The following is a 17,398-nucleotide window of genomic DNA, read 5'->3' on the forward strand; positions in this document are numbered from 1 at the left end:
AAAGGTTCAATTCCTGTTCAATTTCCTCTGCTGCTCGCAAAAGAGTTCATTTTTGAAAACCTCTTCAGACCTGGGCGTTTTTTAAGTTTTGCTATTTGGGATAGGAATTACCGAGAGGAAGGAGTAACTGAACTTATAATGAAAGGTACATCCTTGTTTACGGACAGTTATTATTCACAATGTTATTTATGCTAACGCTACTATTACACAAATATGTCAGATTCCTATGACATATGGAGCCGTGAGACTTTATTGTACATATTGTATGAAGACTGGAGTTATTCAACCAAATCTGAAGAGAATTTTCGATCCTTTTCTGTTTTCATAATGTTGCAGTGCTGTGAGTCTGGATGCGCTTGTACCATGATGCTGAAGGGCAAACACGTCACCTCCTCATGTAAGCTTCTAAGCAAAACAAATCGTTTAATATCACACGGTTTTTAATGCTGCATTTCACTTTTGAGGGAAACGCGTGCGTGTATGTGTGTGAAATTTGACTTCGGTTTGGAAACCTTTTTATCATGACGTCATCACCCGAGTCATCTTCACGCTTAAATGTCACATGCAGTCAAAGTGAGCTGGTTTTTCATATTGTTCACTGGGCGTGTTTTCTGTTACATGACGTTTTAACGTGGCTTTCACGCCTTTGCATCGCGGGGTCGGTGCGTGTCTCCGGGGAAAACGAGGGGGCACAGTCCCGGGTCAGCCGCATGCTAACAGTAGCATTAGCGGAGGAGATTGCAGCTGTTAGCATCACATCAGTCTGAGCCTCCGCATCCGCCCGCAGGAGCAGATGGACGAGCTGGTGAAGAGTCTGCCCTCGCCGAGCCTCCCGGGGGTCCGTCTGCCGGGGTCGGACACCCACAGGGGCTGGCTCTTTAAATGGACCAATTACCTGAAGGGCTACCAGCGGCGCTGGTTTGTGCTCAGCAACGGCCTGCTGTCCTACTACAGGTAACCGCGCGCGACCCGCTGTCATCCCCACCGCTGGAGTACTGTTGATGCTCGTGCGTAGCCTGAACAACACCTCTGTGTTTGGTGCATGTCCTAAAAAGTACTGCTCCTCATGTGAACCAGGTAGATTTCACTCTGTTAAAGATGCTCAGTCATTGCCAAAGTTAGTCGCACCAAGCTGTAACAGTGTCGTCTTCTGTACACTGTGAAATATATACGAACATGGAACGTTTTCTCAGTTATACTTAAAAAGGCAGTGATTAGACGCATTTCTGGGGTTGTGCTCATATATACATGTTTTGGGGGTCTGTTTCTAAACCATTTATGAATTGAAAGTGGTCTTTATAGAATTCTCAATTTGGAACCCCTCTGCACATAGCAACATATAGGCCTCTGTAAGTATGTGCCTCCCAGTCCCCAGAAATATCCACAGTGGGAAAAGTCCACAGTAAATCAAAGAACTTGTAACCTGTTTGCATCCAGAGTAATTATTTGAATAATCTTTAAGATGTCCACAACTTGAACATATTGCATTCATAAATACATGGATTGACTTATATAATCCAATGTTGTCAAAGTAGAGTGTTGACCAATCCTGCTGGGCTTTACTTCACGGTGTTTCTCTCAGGACTCAGGCAGAGATGGCGCACACTTGCCGGGGCACCATTCCCTTGGCGACGGCTCATATCGAGGTGGGCGACTCTTGCCACTTGGTGCTGACCAGCGGCGGCCGAAGTTACCACCTGAAGGCCACGTCCGATGGGGAATGTCAGCGTTGGGTTTCAGCCTTGCAGCAGGCGAGGGCCAACGCTGCGCCGCTGATGCATCACTCCGGTAAGAAAGACACTTTTGACAGGATAACATGCGAGGGTTGATTTTGAAGCTGGGGCTGATTGAGCCAGGAAGTGTACGGCAACAAGCTGCGACAGATGGTCTGCCCACACCAAGATGGACAGATGCGAGCGTGTGGTCTTTTTTTTCCCTGGCTATTTTAGATTCCCTGGGCCCTGATTACCCAGCAACTTTGAAACGATTACTCTTGTTGTCAATCTAAAGTGGCAATACGAATGGTTAACATATTTGTGAAGTTTACATGTTCAGCCATTCTAGTTCAGAATCTCGCAGCCTGTTGAGTGACAAATTTTATTTCTAAACATGAATAGATTTCACAAAATAGCAACACACTTCATTTATTCTCTTTGAACATTACTCAACCAATTGTTTTTGTGTTATTTTGAGGTTGTCTTTAGTTGTTTTTTTAACTCTGTCCTGCTCTCTGGCCTTTACCCTGTCGTTGGTTTATATCAATGTCATCTGCCCTTGGTAAGACAATTTGAAAGCAGAACTGAAAAGAGGCACAAGGATTGTTGGAATTGAAATTCAAACTGCAAGTCAAGCCTGAGGAGCAATGATCCGAGACTAGTTTATTTATAACAAGTAGTATTGTCTCTCACGTTCCCGCAAAGATTCCTCATAACCGACTTTTAAAAAATGCCCTCTAGATGGCGGTATTGTATCGATGGCGTAATGAAAATCGCTGGTTTCGTCCCAAGGGCTAAACTATGTTTTAAAGGGCATAGATACAAAAGTATGGTAGCATCACAAGGGTTGGTTTTTGAGGGGGCTGTCTGTGTGGCTCCGTTTGTCTCTGTTACACAAACATTTTCAGACGCACTGACTCGCTCACAGACACAAACAGCATCCTCCACCCGCCCTCGCTGGCTCCCCCTCCCTCCACTTCTCCCTGACTATGACGACAGCAAGAGCTGAATGAATTGACCTTCGTTGGGACTCCTCCTCCTGTTCTGGTGGCAGGAGAGTGTGATGCTTCTACATTCAAAATATTTCTCTCCATGTGGACAATAACAGCAATTTCCAACAGCCTCGCTTTGTAAGTAGCTGATCTGATCTCATTCATAAAAATACTCTTCTCTTTTATTTATCCAATAGACGCTGTCAGCATGTCTGTTTGTGAATTGCCGTGTGTTGTTTGTATTCTGGTGTGGTAGTGTGGTGACAAGGATCATCCGTATGTGTTTATGTTGAAGACGCCTGTCGTTGTTTATTCCTCACATTTACGCGACTATTAATATCCCTGCTGTACGTTTAGCAATTCTCGGTCAAATATTTTATCTTGCATGTTTTAGAGGAGCTGCTTGAGCCATATGTAAAACTGCGATTTCTAACTGTAAATCTCAGTACAGTACACACTGCCGTCTCTGGGAAACGTGGCTGTCGTCTTTCCACTGGCCCCAGGAAAGGCACTTAGTGTCCACATGCAAGGGAAGCGATTAAAGCTCCAAATAATTAACAGGATTTAAATAGCAGAGCCTTTTAAGAAGATTTTATAAGGCTTTACTTTACTTACTGGGTGTCACTTGATTCAAATGTGCTGAAAACTCTGCTGGAGCTGCTGCTTTTAAATTCTGCATTAACAGTCGTTCTGCTGGTCAATTTTCCCCTTTGTTCAAAAGAAGATATTTGAGCTTCCTCAATAATACTATCGAAGATTTTTTTTTTAAATAATTTGAACCCTTTAAGTTCAATTTTTTTACCTGCCAACCTCACAACTTACTCCCTCTCCTCATTTAACACCGTCATGCCCTTAGGATTTTGTTGCTTTTAAAAGAAGTAGAGATGAAAGTTTAGCTCACTAATACTCCTACAATTGCACCAACCGGAAACTGTGCAAGGAAAAAAATAATGATATGCCATATAAACAATGATTTGCCAGAAATAAGCAAGTTATCTTTTACCTTTTACGCTGCATTTATGAGTCTCTGTACAGCACTGTCATATCCCAAGTCGACCCACTCGTTGCCACTGTGTGGCGCTGCTGAATGTGCAGGTAATTGTTTGTTTAGTTTAGTTTAGGCTCTAAAAGGCCTGAGGAAATGTTTTCAATTACAGGCAGACAAAGCAACTACCTTCGTTAACTGCACAAATGTCTTTGTTTTGTTTTTTTTGTTATGGTCAGTCGTAACTTCAGAACTGTGTAGTCGGTGTGCTGTAAGTCTCTCACATACACACACACATTTTTGACAGTAAATGGAAAAAATGAAATGAATTGGAAATGGATTGGATGGAAACGGAAATACCTGGTCGCTCTGCCTCAAGAAAATCTGAGTAGCCGACAAAAATGATTTAGCTACACCGGTCACCCACCCATAAACATTCCTCACCTTTACCACCGCTCATCCATACATCTGTTAATCTCCGCTCTATTGAGGTGTTCTGAAACAGTGGGCTGTCAGCCCTGAAATTACTCACGGAATATCATAATAAAAAAATATTATTAACTTAGAATATATATTTTTTATTCAGCATGTAGTTTTATTCATTTGTTTTATGTGTTTTCTTTGTACTTGAAATACTCAATGCTTTGTGGAAATAAAGCATATTTGGTTAAAATCTTTGCAGCCTGGACCTTGTTTTGGGCTCAAAGTGACACTAGTTTTTTTTTTTACAAGCTGATTTGCCTTATTCTCCGTCTGGTTGTTCCATGACCACAAATGATCACATCACAACCTGCAGCAAAATTAACCATTTTTTGGCTGCAACATTCAATAAAAAAAAGTCTGCAAAATCATTCATATGCTGATGAAAACCTTCGTTCAAAAGAAGGTTTTCATCAGCATATTCTGGGTGCACATTCTGCACATCCCTCCCCCATGACATGTTTAGCGTTAAGTTACGACATGTATAGCAGCAATCGGAGTTCTGAATCAACTATAACATGAACACCTCAATGGAGAGAGGAAAAAACAGCCACATTAGGAGTAAACACATCAAGCTTCTGGCAAACAAATCACGTGTATTGGAATGAGCACATCAGCAGCTGTGCTGAAATGTCAACCCAAGGTCAGGTGTAGTGAACATTAAGCACAGCAGGAATCATGGCCTGAAATGACTGGACCTTTAGATGATGCAAATGAAGCCTATTTTTTACACTTTTATTAACGTCGCTGCAGATAGGGCCGTCATCAAGATCAATGTGTGTCCTTGTGCAGGTTTGTGCATGACTTACGCGCTGGCCTTGTTTGTTTCGTGTAATTACATCTGTTTTTTTAATCATGCCCGTGAAAATTAAATAGCAAACACTTTATTATATTTGGTATAATAGCTCTCATTACAGATGCAATTAAACAATTCCATCTATTGCAATGAACTGAAGCTGGAAGTGAAGAGTGAATGGGATCCCATGTGTGGAGGGGCTTAACATCCCACCTCAGTCTAGACTGGAGTTCCATCCATCACCTGTGGTTTACCTTCATGATTCCGACGTGACGTCTCCTCTCTTGCTTAAAAATAACCCGCAGGATCGGGTCGGCCCACTTCTCTGCCATGAGCATAATCTCTCCTTTAGCATCCGAACAGACATGAATGACCCAAATGTGATGTGAGCCAAACTCCTGCGAATTTGTCTTCCATTTTAATATAGGTTATATAACTGTTGAAGAAGCCTTAAGCACTTTTTTCCAGCCTTTTATTTTAATCTTCTGCTCTCCTGAGACTTTGTTAATCTGGTTTGCCCTGATTATTTTAATGTATTTTGCCCCCTCGCTGGGAGTTGTCCCTGCTATTGTCTGAGGCGACACAGGCATGGCCTATATTCACTCACCTTTTCTCTGCATTTTTCTCTCTCTCTCATCTCTGTGTTTATTGATACAATGACATATAGACAGTAATATTTTGTTTATTTTATCTTCCAACCCAGTTTGGTCTACGAGAGGTTAAAACATGCAATTTTATTATCTGGGACCTTAAATTGTTGCAGTATAATATGGGAATATGAAGCTGAGTTGTGAAGATAATGCAAAACAGCCCATAGATTATGTTGCTAACCCAATGTTGCCATTAGTGGTAGTTGTGACGTGCTTAACGTTAGCATGGTGTTGACCCATAAGTACATAACTTGATAGAATCCCCAAAGATAATGACTACTTATTAAAAAATATTAACTTATGGGTAAAACCTCAATGATGTTTGCAGATGACATTGAAGATAAGCGAGAGAGGTGGAGGTTTGCCTTAGAAAGGACAAGAATGGAGGTTAGCCACAGTAAGACGGAATACATGTGTGTGAATGAGAGGGAGCCAAGTGGACAGCTGAAGTTACAGGATGCAGAGATAGAGAAGGTGGTGGATTTGAACTACTGAAGCTCAACTGTCCAGGGCCATGGAGAGTGTGAGAAAGAGGTGAAGAAGCGGGTGCAGGCAGGATGGACTCATTGGAGAAAAGTGTCAGGTGTGATGTGTGACAAAAGGCTGTCGGCAAAGTTGAAAGGGAAAGTGTCCAAAAGGGTGGTGAGGCCAGCAATGTTGTATGGTTTGGAAACAGTGGCACTGAGGAAAAGACAGGAGGCAGAGCTGGAGGTAGCAGAGATGAAGATGCTGAGCTTCTCTCTGGGAGTGAGCAGGATGGATAGGATCAGGAAGCAGTAGATCAGAGGGACAGCACATGTGCTCAGGTGTTTAGGAGACAAAGTCAGAGGCTAGATGGAGATGGTTTGGACATGTACAGAGGAGAGAGAGCCAGTACATTGGTAGGTTGGGGTTAGATGTTGAGGTTGGAACTGCCAGGCAGAAGGTGGAGAGGAAGGCCAAAGAGGAGATTGATGGAGGTGGTGAAGGAGGACATGAGGTTTGTAGGTTTGAGAGAAGAGGAAGCAGAGGACAGGGTGAGATAGAGGAAGATGATCCGCTGAAGGGAGAAGCTGGAAGGAACAGAGGAAGAAGAACTCATTGGTAAAACCATGTCAGGGCTTTTATGTGCAGCCTTATATTAAAGTACTAAATGTTAATTAAACTATTTTATTTATTGATTTATTTTTAAGAATCCCAGCTAAGCACTGAGCTATTGTAAAACAGGGAACCCATTTAAACTTCAGCCTGAGCGATGGTTGTCTCAGACTGAATTTGGATCAGCATGACTGATGAGACTGGTGCTGCTCATCCCAACATGAAGGTAGATGGAGGAAGAAAGACAAGAGAAGGGTAATGCGTCATGTTTTTTTCCCCTCTTCTTCTAAAAATAGACAAGCCCCCCGCCCCGACTGCACCGACTCACGTTTCCAGGGCAACAGTGTTCATTCACAGCTTTTGATTCTTGGAGAGGGTTTGTGTGGAGGCTGAGGGTGTGAATGATTTCCCCTCACCACTAACTCTGTCTTTGCTGTTTCCTTGTGCGTGTGGTTTCATACTTTTGTCTTACCAGTTAATAAACTGCACATATACAGTAAGTTGTGGAATAAGAAGGAAATACTAACCCAACTTCTTCTTTCTTGTGTGTGGGAGAAGATGACTCTGGAGATGAAGGCCCTGGGCAGCAGGAGGATCAGGTTTTAACCCCTGGTGTGCTGAAGACTCTGGCCAGCAGGTTGGATGACCTGAGCACCTGTAATGAGCTGATAGGGAAACACGGCGCTGCCCTCCAGCGCTCCCTCAGCGAGCTCGAGGAATTCCGAGGATCCGCCGACGGCACGGACCGAGTGAAAGCGGTTAATGAGCGAGCCACTCTCTTCCGGATCACCTCCAATGCTATGATCAAGGTGAGTTGACGTCACAGGTTTGACTTCTTCAGCGAGTATTCCATTCCTTCCACTCTTTCCACGTCTCAGGCCTGTCGTGACTTCCTGGATGTAGCAGAATCTCACAGCCGAAAGTGGCAGAAGACTTTGCAGTATGAGCGAGAGCAGCGCCAGAAGAGAGAGGAACGATCACACAGTCTAGCACAGAATGTCAGACCTCCTCAATATGTAACAACAGATGGGGAGAACGTCTCCCCACAGCTGGAACTCTGCTCTTCAGTCGGATCAATTCAGAAATATAAAAGATGGATAATAACCACCTCTGCTGATCGATGAACACCAGCATGCAAACTAAAACAGAATGGTATGGACTACCAGTGAAACAGCACATTTACCGAATCTGTGCTTGTCATGGATGCACACACTTTTACAAGAATCACATCAGGAAAACTGACTTCTCTCTGTTCTCTGGAATCTGTATATAAACACGGTAGGCTGGAAGCTAATACGTCATATTGTAAAAACAAATAGAGACATTCATGTTCTCATCACTGTGTTTTAGCAGATATGTGCATAGTTTGCTGGAAGTGTAGTGTCATACTTAAGAAGAGTGCAGAACGTATAGTTGAGCTGAAGTATTCCATCTAGCATCATCCCAATGAAACCATGACAATATACGAGGCAGGAAATACATGCAACTTTCGTCAGAAGACTGATTTGCACTGACTGTTTGGTTCCAAGCCTGGTCATGTTCCAGTTTGAAAAAAAAAATAGGTTGGCATCGACCAGGACAATTTCATTTAGATTTATCACAACACAACACTGGATTACACACGTGGACTTCATACAACAACACATGAGTTTTGATCAAAAGATTAGCTGAATATGAGACAGAGCACGCTGTGTTATGGGACTTGGCTAATACATGACACTCTGCTTTCACAAACCGGATTCAATTACAGCCGTCTTGTCATGGTACAGTCATTCAATATGAATGACTTAGATTGCCCTGTGTTCACATGTTAACCTCTAAAAACATTACTGTATTGGCAACTCTTCCTCACAGTCGTGCTTGAAAGACCACATAAAAAAGAAACAATTGGGCACTCATTATCCACAGTATTAATAAGGCTTTTAATGCTCTTGTGCCGTTTCCACTTTGTATTTCACTGTAGTTGAAATTGCTTTAGGCACATTTGAAACCTGTATAAAGCTAAGTATTGTAGATATAGATCCATGACCTCCTTTTTATCTCTGAGGAGAAACGCGAATTACTTGAATATTATTCAACCTGTAATTGTGAAAATAAGTGTGATTGTCATCATTAATTGAGGGTGATAAATGTAAAATAATATAAATGTATTATATTAACAATGATTCCAAACGAAGCACAAAGTTACACTGCAGGTTATACTCCATGTGATGACTAAAAAGGTGTCTCTGGCAACATATAGCTATGCATGATGTAGTAGGAATCCTCTTCACGTAGCTACTAGTGTGCGGACTCTGAAACATGATGTGTCAACTCACCATTTGTGCCCAAAGACCTTAAAGATTTTACATCTTCTGTTTTTTAATAAAACCCAGAAACCACTGTTGCACTATTTTTTTTTCTCACTTGGTTAAACTGGAGTTAGTATGTTATTAAAGTGAGTAAATTATGAAGGACATGCATGATTCAAATACACATTCATCTTCATCTTCTTTCATTTGTACCTGGAAGCTTTGCCGAATATCTCCCAATACCGGAGCCATCGTGTGCCTGAACAAATTCTTCATTGACTATCTTGACTCGCTCTTCCTCATCACTCATGTCCCTCTGTGGAGAGATTGTCCTTCTGCTGGATTTTTGGGGAGCAATATCTCCCTATTTGAAGCGAATTATAGAGGCTCCGGGGGAAATAACGAGCTGCTTGAGAAGAATTATGTGAGTATCAGTCAAACAGGATGACATTCAACAATTTATTGAAAGGTAAAAACGGAGAATTTTTTCATTATTTATTTATTTGTTTAACCTTCAACTTCTGGATTTTACTATAAAATATCAAAATACTGACAACGAGTACCAAGTAAACACGAATTGTCATCTGATATATCTATACTAGTTGGGTGGTTTCTATTTTTAACGGTAATTTTAGTTGCGCACCGTGTCGCAATAAAATGTTGTCATCGCCCTTTAAACATCCTCCACCAGCTCCGCGCTGCGTCCGCCTCGGCTCGCCTGGCAGCCCAGTGTCGTCGGCAGCCACAGACGCGGGGATGCTGCCTCCGGACTCCGGGGCTGTCAATGAACCCAGCGACGAACAAGGTAAAGCAGCCAAACGCCCGCTTGTCGAGGCGATAGAAACACAGGACACGGCGCATGTTGTTAGCCTGTGTGCTATTTAGTTAGCAGCGCTACATGCTAGCTTGACAACACCAGCGGAGCGCAGAGTGACGTCAGCCTGCCGAGCGACGTCAACACACGGTTTTAAAGTCTGCACTGTTTCAGCGATAAACTAAGACTTTTGGATGTGTATTTATCATCGATGCTGTCCTCATACGTATGACCTTAACACGTAAGTCCTTGGCGTTGTAATCCTCATGTCATCACCAGAATACAGTGGCGTACAACAACAATGTTCCACGGAACGTGTCTGATTTCTGTGCCTCCCAAGTGCGCGACTGTTCAAGCAATAGGCGCTATTTAAAGACGGGAGATAACACGAGCGATATGTATAATATTGAATAACGGTCACGTTCAGTGCATGGTGTTTTCGACGACAGCATTTTTCGTACGGGTTTTGGAGGAAACAAGAACGATAACTGGTTACATTTACAGTTATTTATGTTTACAGTTATGCTGTTAATGCATTACTAAAGCAACAATTTAACCATCTATGTAGAAGCTTCAAACTAAATATCAACATGAATGTAGTGGTACAACAAGATGCTCTGTTGAAAACAGAAGTTTTTTTGGCCGATACGGATCATGGACGTCACCCATAGTAAAGCATGTGCTCACTGTTGAATGCGTGTCAGACATATTCCAAGTCTTCTGTAAACATTGTTTAACACCTTTTTAATCATATCCTAGCATGTTTTACAAGAAAAACATACATAATACATGTTACAACAGGAGACTGGGATGGATTTTTACCTTGCACACATTTTTAAACACATCCAAGGTACATTCCTTTAAACATTCCAACCAACAAAAACATTCTGCACTTTACTCACCAACACCTGAAAATGGGCATCCTAATTTCAAATTTGACTAAGATGATGATGAATGAACAGTGAGTAGTAAGTAGTGTATGCACTGCTCTTCTGAATGTCTTCACTCTAAAACCTCCTTTTATTAGTATTAATCATTTTTGGTGAAAAAAATCTGACAAAAATAATTTAAAATCTAATAGTAAATGAATCCTGGGACCCAGTGAAATGTTATCAGTTATGCTATCTGAAACGTTAACTAAAAAAAAAAAAAATCCATGATCTGGTGAGGGATTACTCCACTCTGTTTTTTCTATTTTAATATAATTTGCTTATCTACATTTGGGGAAACTAGGTTAGAGATCTTATGACAGTGTTCCTGATGCTTCTGGCTCGTATAAGAGCTTGTTTGCATTCTGTCTCTGCTTATGGTTGTAAGTGAGTGCACAATATTAAATCATCAAGTGACTAGGATTGCTCAGTCTGACTTGGGTAAACAGGTGGGTTTTGTTTTCATTTTTGCTCACACCATTTGCTCACTGTCGCTCATCTTCCCTGACGCAGTTCAGGCTACATAAATTGAATAATGTTGTTTAGCGCTGTGACCGTTTTTGACATGATTTTCCGCACTCATTTGAAAGTTGAGTCCGGTCACTCCAGGTTTGTTCTTGAAGTGTTCTAGAACAGCCTGCTGAGGAACATTTCTCTCACCCTGGCGTGTCGTCTGTCTGGAGTTTTCAGGCATGCCGGGCTTGTAGTTTCCTGGCTGGGTTACATAATTGTTCTGTCATACCAAACAGAGTCATGTGACCTTTGGTGGGGCTGGAAGAAAAGTTGGCTCAGTGGATAAGCAGTCTCAGACTCGAGTAGAGGAAGGCACGACTTGCTCATAGTTCTTGCTACCGGGGTCCGACAAACACTATTTAACATGTGTCTTCCCTACAGAGAGAACAATGACAAGAACATGATCAAGCCAGATGGCTTCTCAAAGTACGAGGCGACTCTGCAACACGGAGGCAGGAGGAGGCCCCCTGCTGAGATGTTGCACCTGCTGTCGGCGGTCATTGTGTGGCTGGTGACCGGCACGACCATCTCAAGCCTCAACAAATGGATCTTTGCCGTCTACAACTTCAGGTATCCCCTCCTTCTCTCGGCACTGCACATGCTGACGGCCATCGTGGTGGACTACGGCCTGATCAAACTGCGGGTGGTGCGGCACAGGGGCCCTGGAGAGCAGGACTTGACGGTGGGCGCAAAATGTAAAGTCTTTTTGCTGAGTTTGACATTTTGCGCCAGCATTGCGTTTGGGAACATGGGACTGAACTATGTGCAGCTGTCGTTCGCCCAAATGATTTACACGACGACGCCGCTCTTCACGCTGGCCATCTCCACGCTGATCCTGGGCAAGCAGCATCATGTCCTGAAGTACACAGCCATGATGCCCATCTGCCTAGGGGCGTCCTTCAGCATCATGGGGGAGGTCCAGTACGACCAGACCGGCTGCTTGTTCGTTTTCGCAGCCACCATGCTGAGAGGGGTCAAGTCCATTCAACAAAGTAGGTTACATTTGCATGCGCTCTCTCGTTGTGTGCAAAGTTCTCAGTGGGTTGCTAGACAAAGAACAGAGCCTGTGGCCTATCAAACAGCCAGTTGTGTTTCCTAACCTAACCTTGAATTGTACTGTGAAGAACTGCACCAAGACTGCTACCAGACTATTGACTGTACACACTGCTGGAATTGAGTAAAAGGACTTCCAACTATTACCATGTTACAATGTTATTATAATAGAGGCGTGACTAGGGAGGACTTTGAGGTGCTTTTTGTTACATCGTGAACCAACAAAGGAAGTGTGAATAACTGTATTGTTTGGCAACATTTCAGCTCATGCGGTGACATGAACTGTAATTTATCCCATTTTAATTACACTTTTAAAAAGTTATCCAGTCATAATATGACAGACAAACAATTTCATAAGGAGGAGTTGGACTTGTTTGACTGAGTCGCACATTCACTGTGTGTTCTGTGAACTGTCTGAATGACTCATTTTAAGTGGAATTTTACAGACACAACTTCCACGGTTTCTAAGCAAACTTTGCTGTAAACATCTGCGGTCATGCTCGGTAACTACGTCCCTCATGCGTGCTGGTTATATTTGCACAGTTTTCCATGTTATTTTTATATTTGTTCACTCGTGTCTTGTCTAAACCAGCGCCCATGAAACACCAAAACAAAGAGGTACAGTAGGGTGTGTCCTCATGTTTACTAAGTTGTTCTGTCAACCTGGCTGTTTGGTTTGAGTCCTGGGAAAAAAGACCTGGTGGAGCATATGCTCAGATGTAGATCGCATGATCTTTGGTTATCCAATATTGCCTAATGTTCTGTGGGAAGCTGTGGAGAGCGAGAGAGAGAGAGAGAGAGCTGTAGAGACCCGTTTTCGACTACAAGGCCCCAGCTGTGTATTAGCTCTGTTATATCATTATCCACATTAACACGGACATCAAAAAACTATTTCTATATTTACTCTTCTGATGGCTTTTCTCTGTTACGTAACATTAATCGCATTTTTTTTCCTGAGTTCTTCAACTCTCCATGCCACGTGGGAAAATAACAGAAAGGATTGTGACCACAAGGTCGTCGGTTCAATCCCCAAACACGTATGGCTGCTAAATATAGGTGCTTAGGGGCCACCAGTGTTTGGAAAGCTGCTTTGTGAAATATAGAAAAGTGTCGTCATGAGTAGAGCGCTGTCACATGGTAGCCAAAGTCCATCACTCTTATTATTTTTAATGTTCTATATGCGGTGCATATTCACCACTCAGTAGGAGTTGCCACATGGGATGCTTCCCGTCGGACATGACCCTTCTCTGACACTGTAGATATAACGTGTTCGTGAACAGTGTTGCAGGTCCATTAAAGTTTTACGTCTGCAATATATGAGAATTAAAGTCAATAAAAAGTCCAAATAAAGCTGAAATAGAAGACTTCAAAATCAACACAAGTGTACATATAGGCTGAAAGTAAGAAACCTGTTGTGTATGCGAGCAGCTTCATAGTTTAAAATTGGTATATTTAATGCTTAATACAATGTTGTCTGGTACAGTTCTGCAGTTGATTTCCCGCTACCACACGCCAGGAAGTGAAATCTAAAGGCACCACATTATATACAGTCATAAAATAAATGAATGAACCGGTTGTTTGACATGATCAGGTCATGGGTGACCACAGCTTTTTCTTTCTGTTCTCAGGTATTCTACTTCAGGAGGAGAAGATCAACTCTGTGTTCCTGCTCTACATGATGTCCATTCCCAGCTTCTGTATACTGGCGGTGGCCGCTCTGGCCCTGGAGAACTGGGCCCTGCTGGAGTCTCCGCTCCATTACGACCACCACCTGTGGATCTTCATCCTGCTCAGCTGCCTGGGCTCGGTCATGTACAACCTGGCCAGCTGCTGCGTCATCACGCTCACCTCGGCCGTCACCCTGCACATCCTGGGCAACCTGAACGTGGTGGGAAACCTGCTGTTGTCTCAGCTGCTCTTCGGCACCGAGCTGTCCACCCTGAGCTGCGTCGGCGCCGTGCTGACGCTGTCCGGCATGCTCATCTATCAGAACTCTGAGTTCATCGTCAGCTACATGGACGCACGCAAGGCCAACGCTAAAGCAGCAGAACGCTACCACGTTGCCCCAGTTGAGGGTTCGGACAAAGCTTCAGCGGCATGTTGCCAGAGGACAGACGACAGAGATCATGACAAGGCAGACTGACGCGACTGAAGTCGAAGGGTGAACCACTTCATAGCATGTGCCACGAAGCCGTCCACGTCATCGCTCGCTACCCGAGAGAGCAAACCCACTGCTCTCAGGGTTTAGTCCTCGCCTACAGGTCAATACCTCATGAGGTCCTTACACCGCTGCTGGTACAAGTGCAGTCGATGTGATTGTCAGGTTTTACATTGCAGTCCATCACCAGCTCCTTCTGAGCCATTTTGGGTCTTCACTTTCTGGAAATGAAACCTATAGCCTAAAATGTGCTTAAAGTTGGCAGTGTAGTCATATAGGTAAACATTTTGCCCTTTTTACTGTTGCAGGAGCTTCAACTAGCGCACTGTGGGACTTAATCCATTAATCCGGGTCCAGGACTGGTGTGTGGATTGATTTGGGCTTTTAATTTCAATTGGAGGTCAGACAGATGGGGAGGGAGTAAGAAACTCATACCTTACCTTTCAAGCTCACTCAACTTGCTGAATTTATTGAAGTAGAAACAGTCCCACATCACTTCAAGGGTGACAGTCAGAAGGGCCTTTTATTTGGACAATCTCCTGTTTTTGGTGCCAGTAGCATTTAGCTTGAAATGGCCCTCTAGCAAGTGATGCATTTTTCTGTACGTTTAGGGACAAAACTCTCGGCCGAACAAGTGTTTCGTGTTATCTCACAGAGAGGTATGAGTTCATGGCCGTGTGTTTTGGTGGAGCTGCATTGCTTTCTTACAACAAATCATGGGGCTTCCACCTGCAGGTCTGGTCCTGGAGGACGGCGTGGCGGAGCTAAAACTGGCGCCTCTGAAGCTGGGCGCCTGCTTCTATGGCAGCTTTTATTCCTGGTTTATTTCGCACTGAGGATGTTGTTGTTCCATCCACTCCTTTTTTGAGCTTCTTCTCTCCTTGCTCCACTCGTACTGTGGTTGTGAACGTGGCCTGCAGCCAAGAAACTAGATTGTACACGAGTCTCTGTGGATTTACTCCAATTATAGCCAGGTTCTACAACTGAGCGCAGTAATGAGTTCACACATCCTCAACGGACTGTCGTTGCCTTTCCTTTTCCTCGGAGCGAGTTTAAAGCTAGGGACGCCTGCTGGTTGGTGTTGTAACGCGACTTATTTATGTTTCAGCTACATATTTAATATTCATGTGTTAATTTATTTTTGAGTTGGTTGACTTCAGTTGGCTCCTGCCGAGATGCTAAGATGTTTGATTTTGTATTTGTTTACTTGTTTGCGCACTTTTTTTTTTTGTGACAGACCTCCATCACTTTGCCTACTGACAAAGCCATAACTTCTGTTTTCGCCATCTCCACTTGTTGTTGCCATAAACACCACCACCGACAGGTGATCACTGTCTGAAACAGAAATTCAGATGACTATTGCGATAGTCCTCTGACCTATCCGTCAATATCATATTTTGCTATTGCCTGTACGAGTGGATTTCCATCACAACACTCATATTCTTAACTTGACATGGAGCTTGCGTCACTGCTCCAGCGCACCAACACACTAGTGCTACCTCTCTCTTCTTACATAGGAATGCAGCAGAACAAAGTTGTTGTTTAAAATTCCAAAAATGTGTGCGTCACACGGAAAAAAATCGCTAGTGCTGAAAAAAAAAAGCTCTTTCAATTAGATCAAAGCTCCTTGGGTCACTCTTTAACTGGAGAATTCCTGTACATTCTAAAGCAAGTGTAATCTCATTCTCAGCCATGATGATCTCTCTTTCACATTCCACCTGGAAGAGATGAGTGGTTTCTAGCCTTTTGGCCTTAGTCATATTCTTGTTAGAATACTACCACCAGATTCCTAACTCTTAATATCAGCAGCTTGATCTGCAGGCAGTATATACAAAAAATAAAGTATATATGAAACATGGTAGTGTGCTGCAAGTACAGGAGTAACAATGATATGTAATAGGAAGGAATACATTTCAAATATCTCTAGGGGAAGTGTTTGACTCATGATCCGAAGAAAGCATTCGTTTTATGTTCTACATCGACATTATCTGACCCATGAAAGACAGCAACTGATGAGGTTTACATCCTTGGAGTGTGAATCCTTGGTGAGCAAAGAGGAAGCTCATATATTTATGACATTTTTTGCCATCAGTAAATGTAAAATCAGGTTCTGCGTGTTAATAGCATTTGGATCATTATTGGGGTGTCAGACCCGATTTATTTTGTAGTTGCAGGCATACTAGTATGACACCAAGCTGACTTTTCTTCAAGTGTCCTAATGATTCTCTTAGTTTGGAGGATCACAGGACTTGATTCAAGATTAAAAAAATATGAATCACTGCTCAAAACATAACAGTCGTTTTCTGAATTCTGAATGACAGATGACAATTCTTGTAGAGTTGAATCTAAGCTACATTGCTTTTTTGTCATCGGGTGTGAAAATGTTACTCTCATTTGAGGACTTGATGACAGCTGCACAACTTGCTATAACGTTCTGCTGTTGAAACCAATCTGAAAGTTAGCATTGGAACTCTGACATCTTACTCATTTCAACTCCTTTTTTTGCCCATCAGTTCTGCTTGTTACCTGGTTTTATGTTTGTGTTGCTACTGTATGAGGACGGGTGTTATCCAAGATTCTGTTTAATTTTAAGGCTGAAGTCAGATGTAAATAGTTATTTTAATATATTCAAAGACATTTACGGCTGGTATAACGAATGCAATGTTTGCCTGATGCCTTACTGAGATGTTCAATAGAAGAAGAGAGGCTTCCTCCTGATGACATCATATGTTTGAAATACCGACGTCTGCTGCTGTGGAAAAAAGATCATTCATAAGAACACTGTTTACTTACACAAAAGTCAATAAATTGGCAAAAAGCAAGGTTTTGTGTTTATTTTTTTATATTATGTTTATAACCTCAAGTAAATCAATATTTTTATAAATTTGGTGGGCCATTAATGATATCAGAATCAACTTTATTGCCATGGTCAGTGGGCATCCCAC

The 17,398-nt window shown here is 42.7% G+C and overlaps 2 protein-coding genes across 4 annotated transcripts; both read left to right on the forward strand.

Annotated features, from left to right (window-relative positions):
• The first annotated feature begins 344 nt into the window (after positions 1–344).
• LOC128752831 (oxysterol-binding protein 1) lies at positions 345–9,068 on the forward strand. Of its 2 annotated transcripts, none has more exons than XM_053854491.1 (5): positions 345–397; positions 788–954; positions 1,583–1,788; positions 7,254–7,504; positions 7,574–9,068. In XM_053854491.1, exons 2-5 carry the CDS (start codon positions 794–796, stop codon positions 7,817–7,819), a joined length of 864 nt encoding a protein of 287 aa, XP_053710466.1. In that variant the 5' UTR covers positions 345–397; positions 788–793; the 3' UTR covers positions 7,820–9,068. The 2 variants fall into 2 exon arrangements, with proteins under 2 accessions (XP_053710466.1, XP_053710465.1); XM_053854490.1 differs by lacking the exon at positions 345–397 and adding an exon at positions 492–573.
• A 585-nt stretch (positions 9,069–9,653) lies between these two features.
• On the forward strand, positions 9,654–17,370 carry slc35e4 (solute carrier family 35 member E4). Of its 2 annotated transcripts, none has more exons than XM_053854444.1 (3): positions 9,654–9,791; positions 11,624–12,234; positions 13,924–17,370. In XM_053854444.1, the coding sequence occupies exons 2-3, from the start codon at positions 11,643–11,645 to the stop codon at positions 14,436–14,438; spliced, it is 1,107 nt and encodes a 368-aa protein (XP_053710419.1). In that variant the 5' UTR covers positions 9,654–9,791; positions 11,624–11,642; the 3' UTR covers positions 14,439–17,370. The 2 variants fall into 2 exon arrangements, with proteins under 2 accessions (XP_053710419.1, XP_053710418.1); XM_053854443.1 differs by lacking the exon at positions 9,654–9,791 and adding an exon at positions 9,834–10,041.
• The last annotated feature ends 28 nt before the right edge of the window (positions 17,371–17,398 follow it).

The sequence above is a fragment of the Synchiropus splendidus genome, chromosome 1 (genome assembly GCF_027744825.2).
Source record: "Synchiropus splendidus isolate RoL2022-P1 chromosome 1, RoL_Sspl_1.0, whole genome shotgun sequence".
Taxonomy (NCBI): domain Eukaryota; kingdom Metazoa; phylum Chordata; class Actinopteri; order Syngnathiformes; family Callionymidae; genus Synchiropus; species Synchiropus splendidus.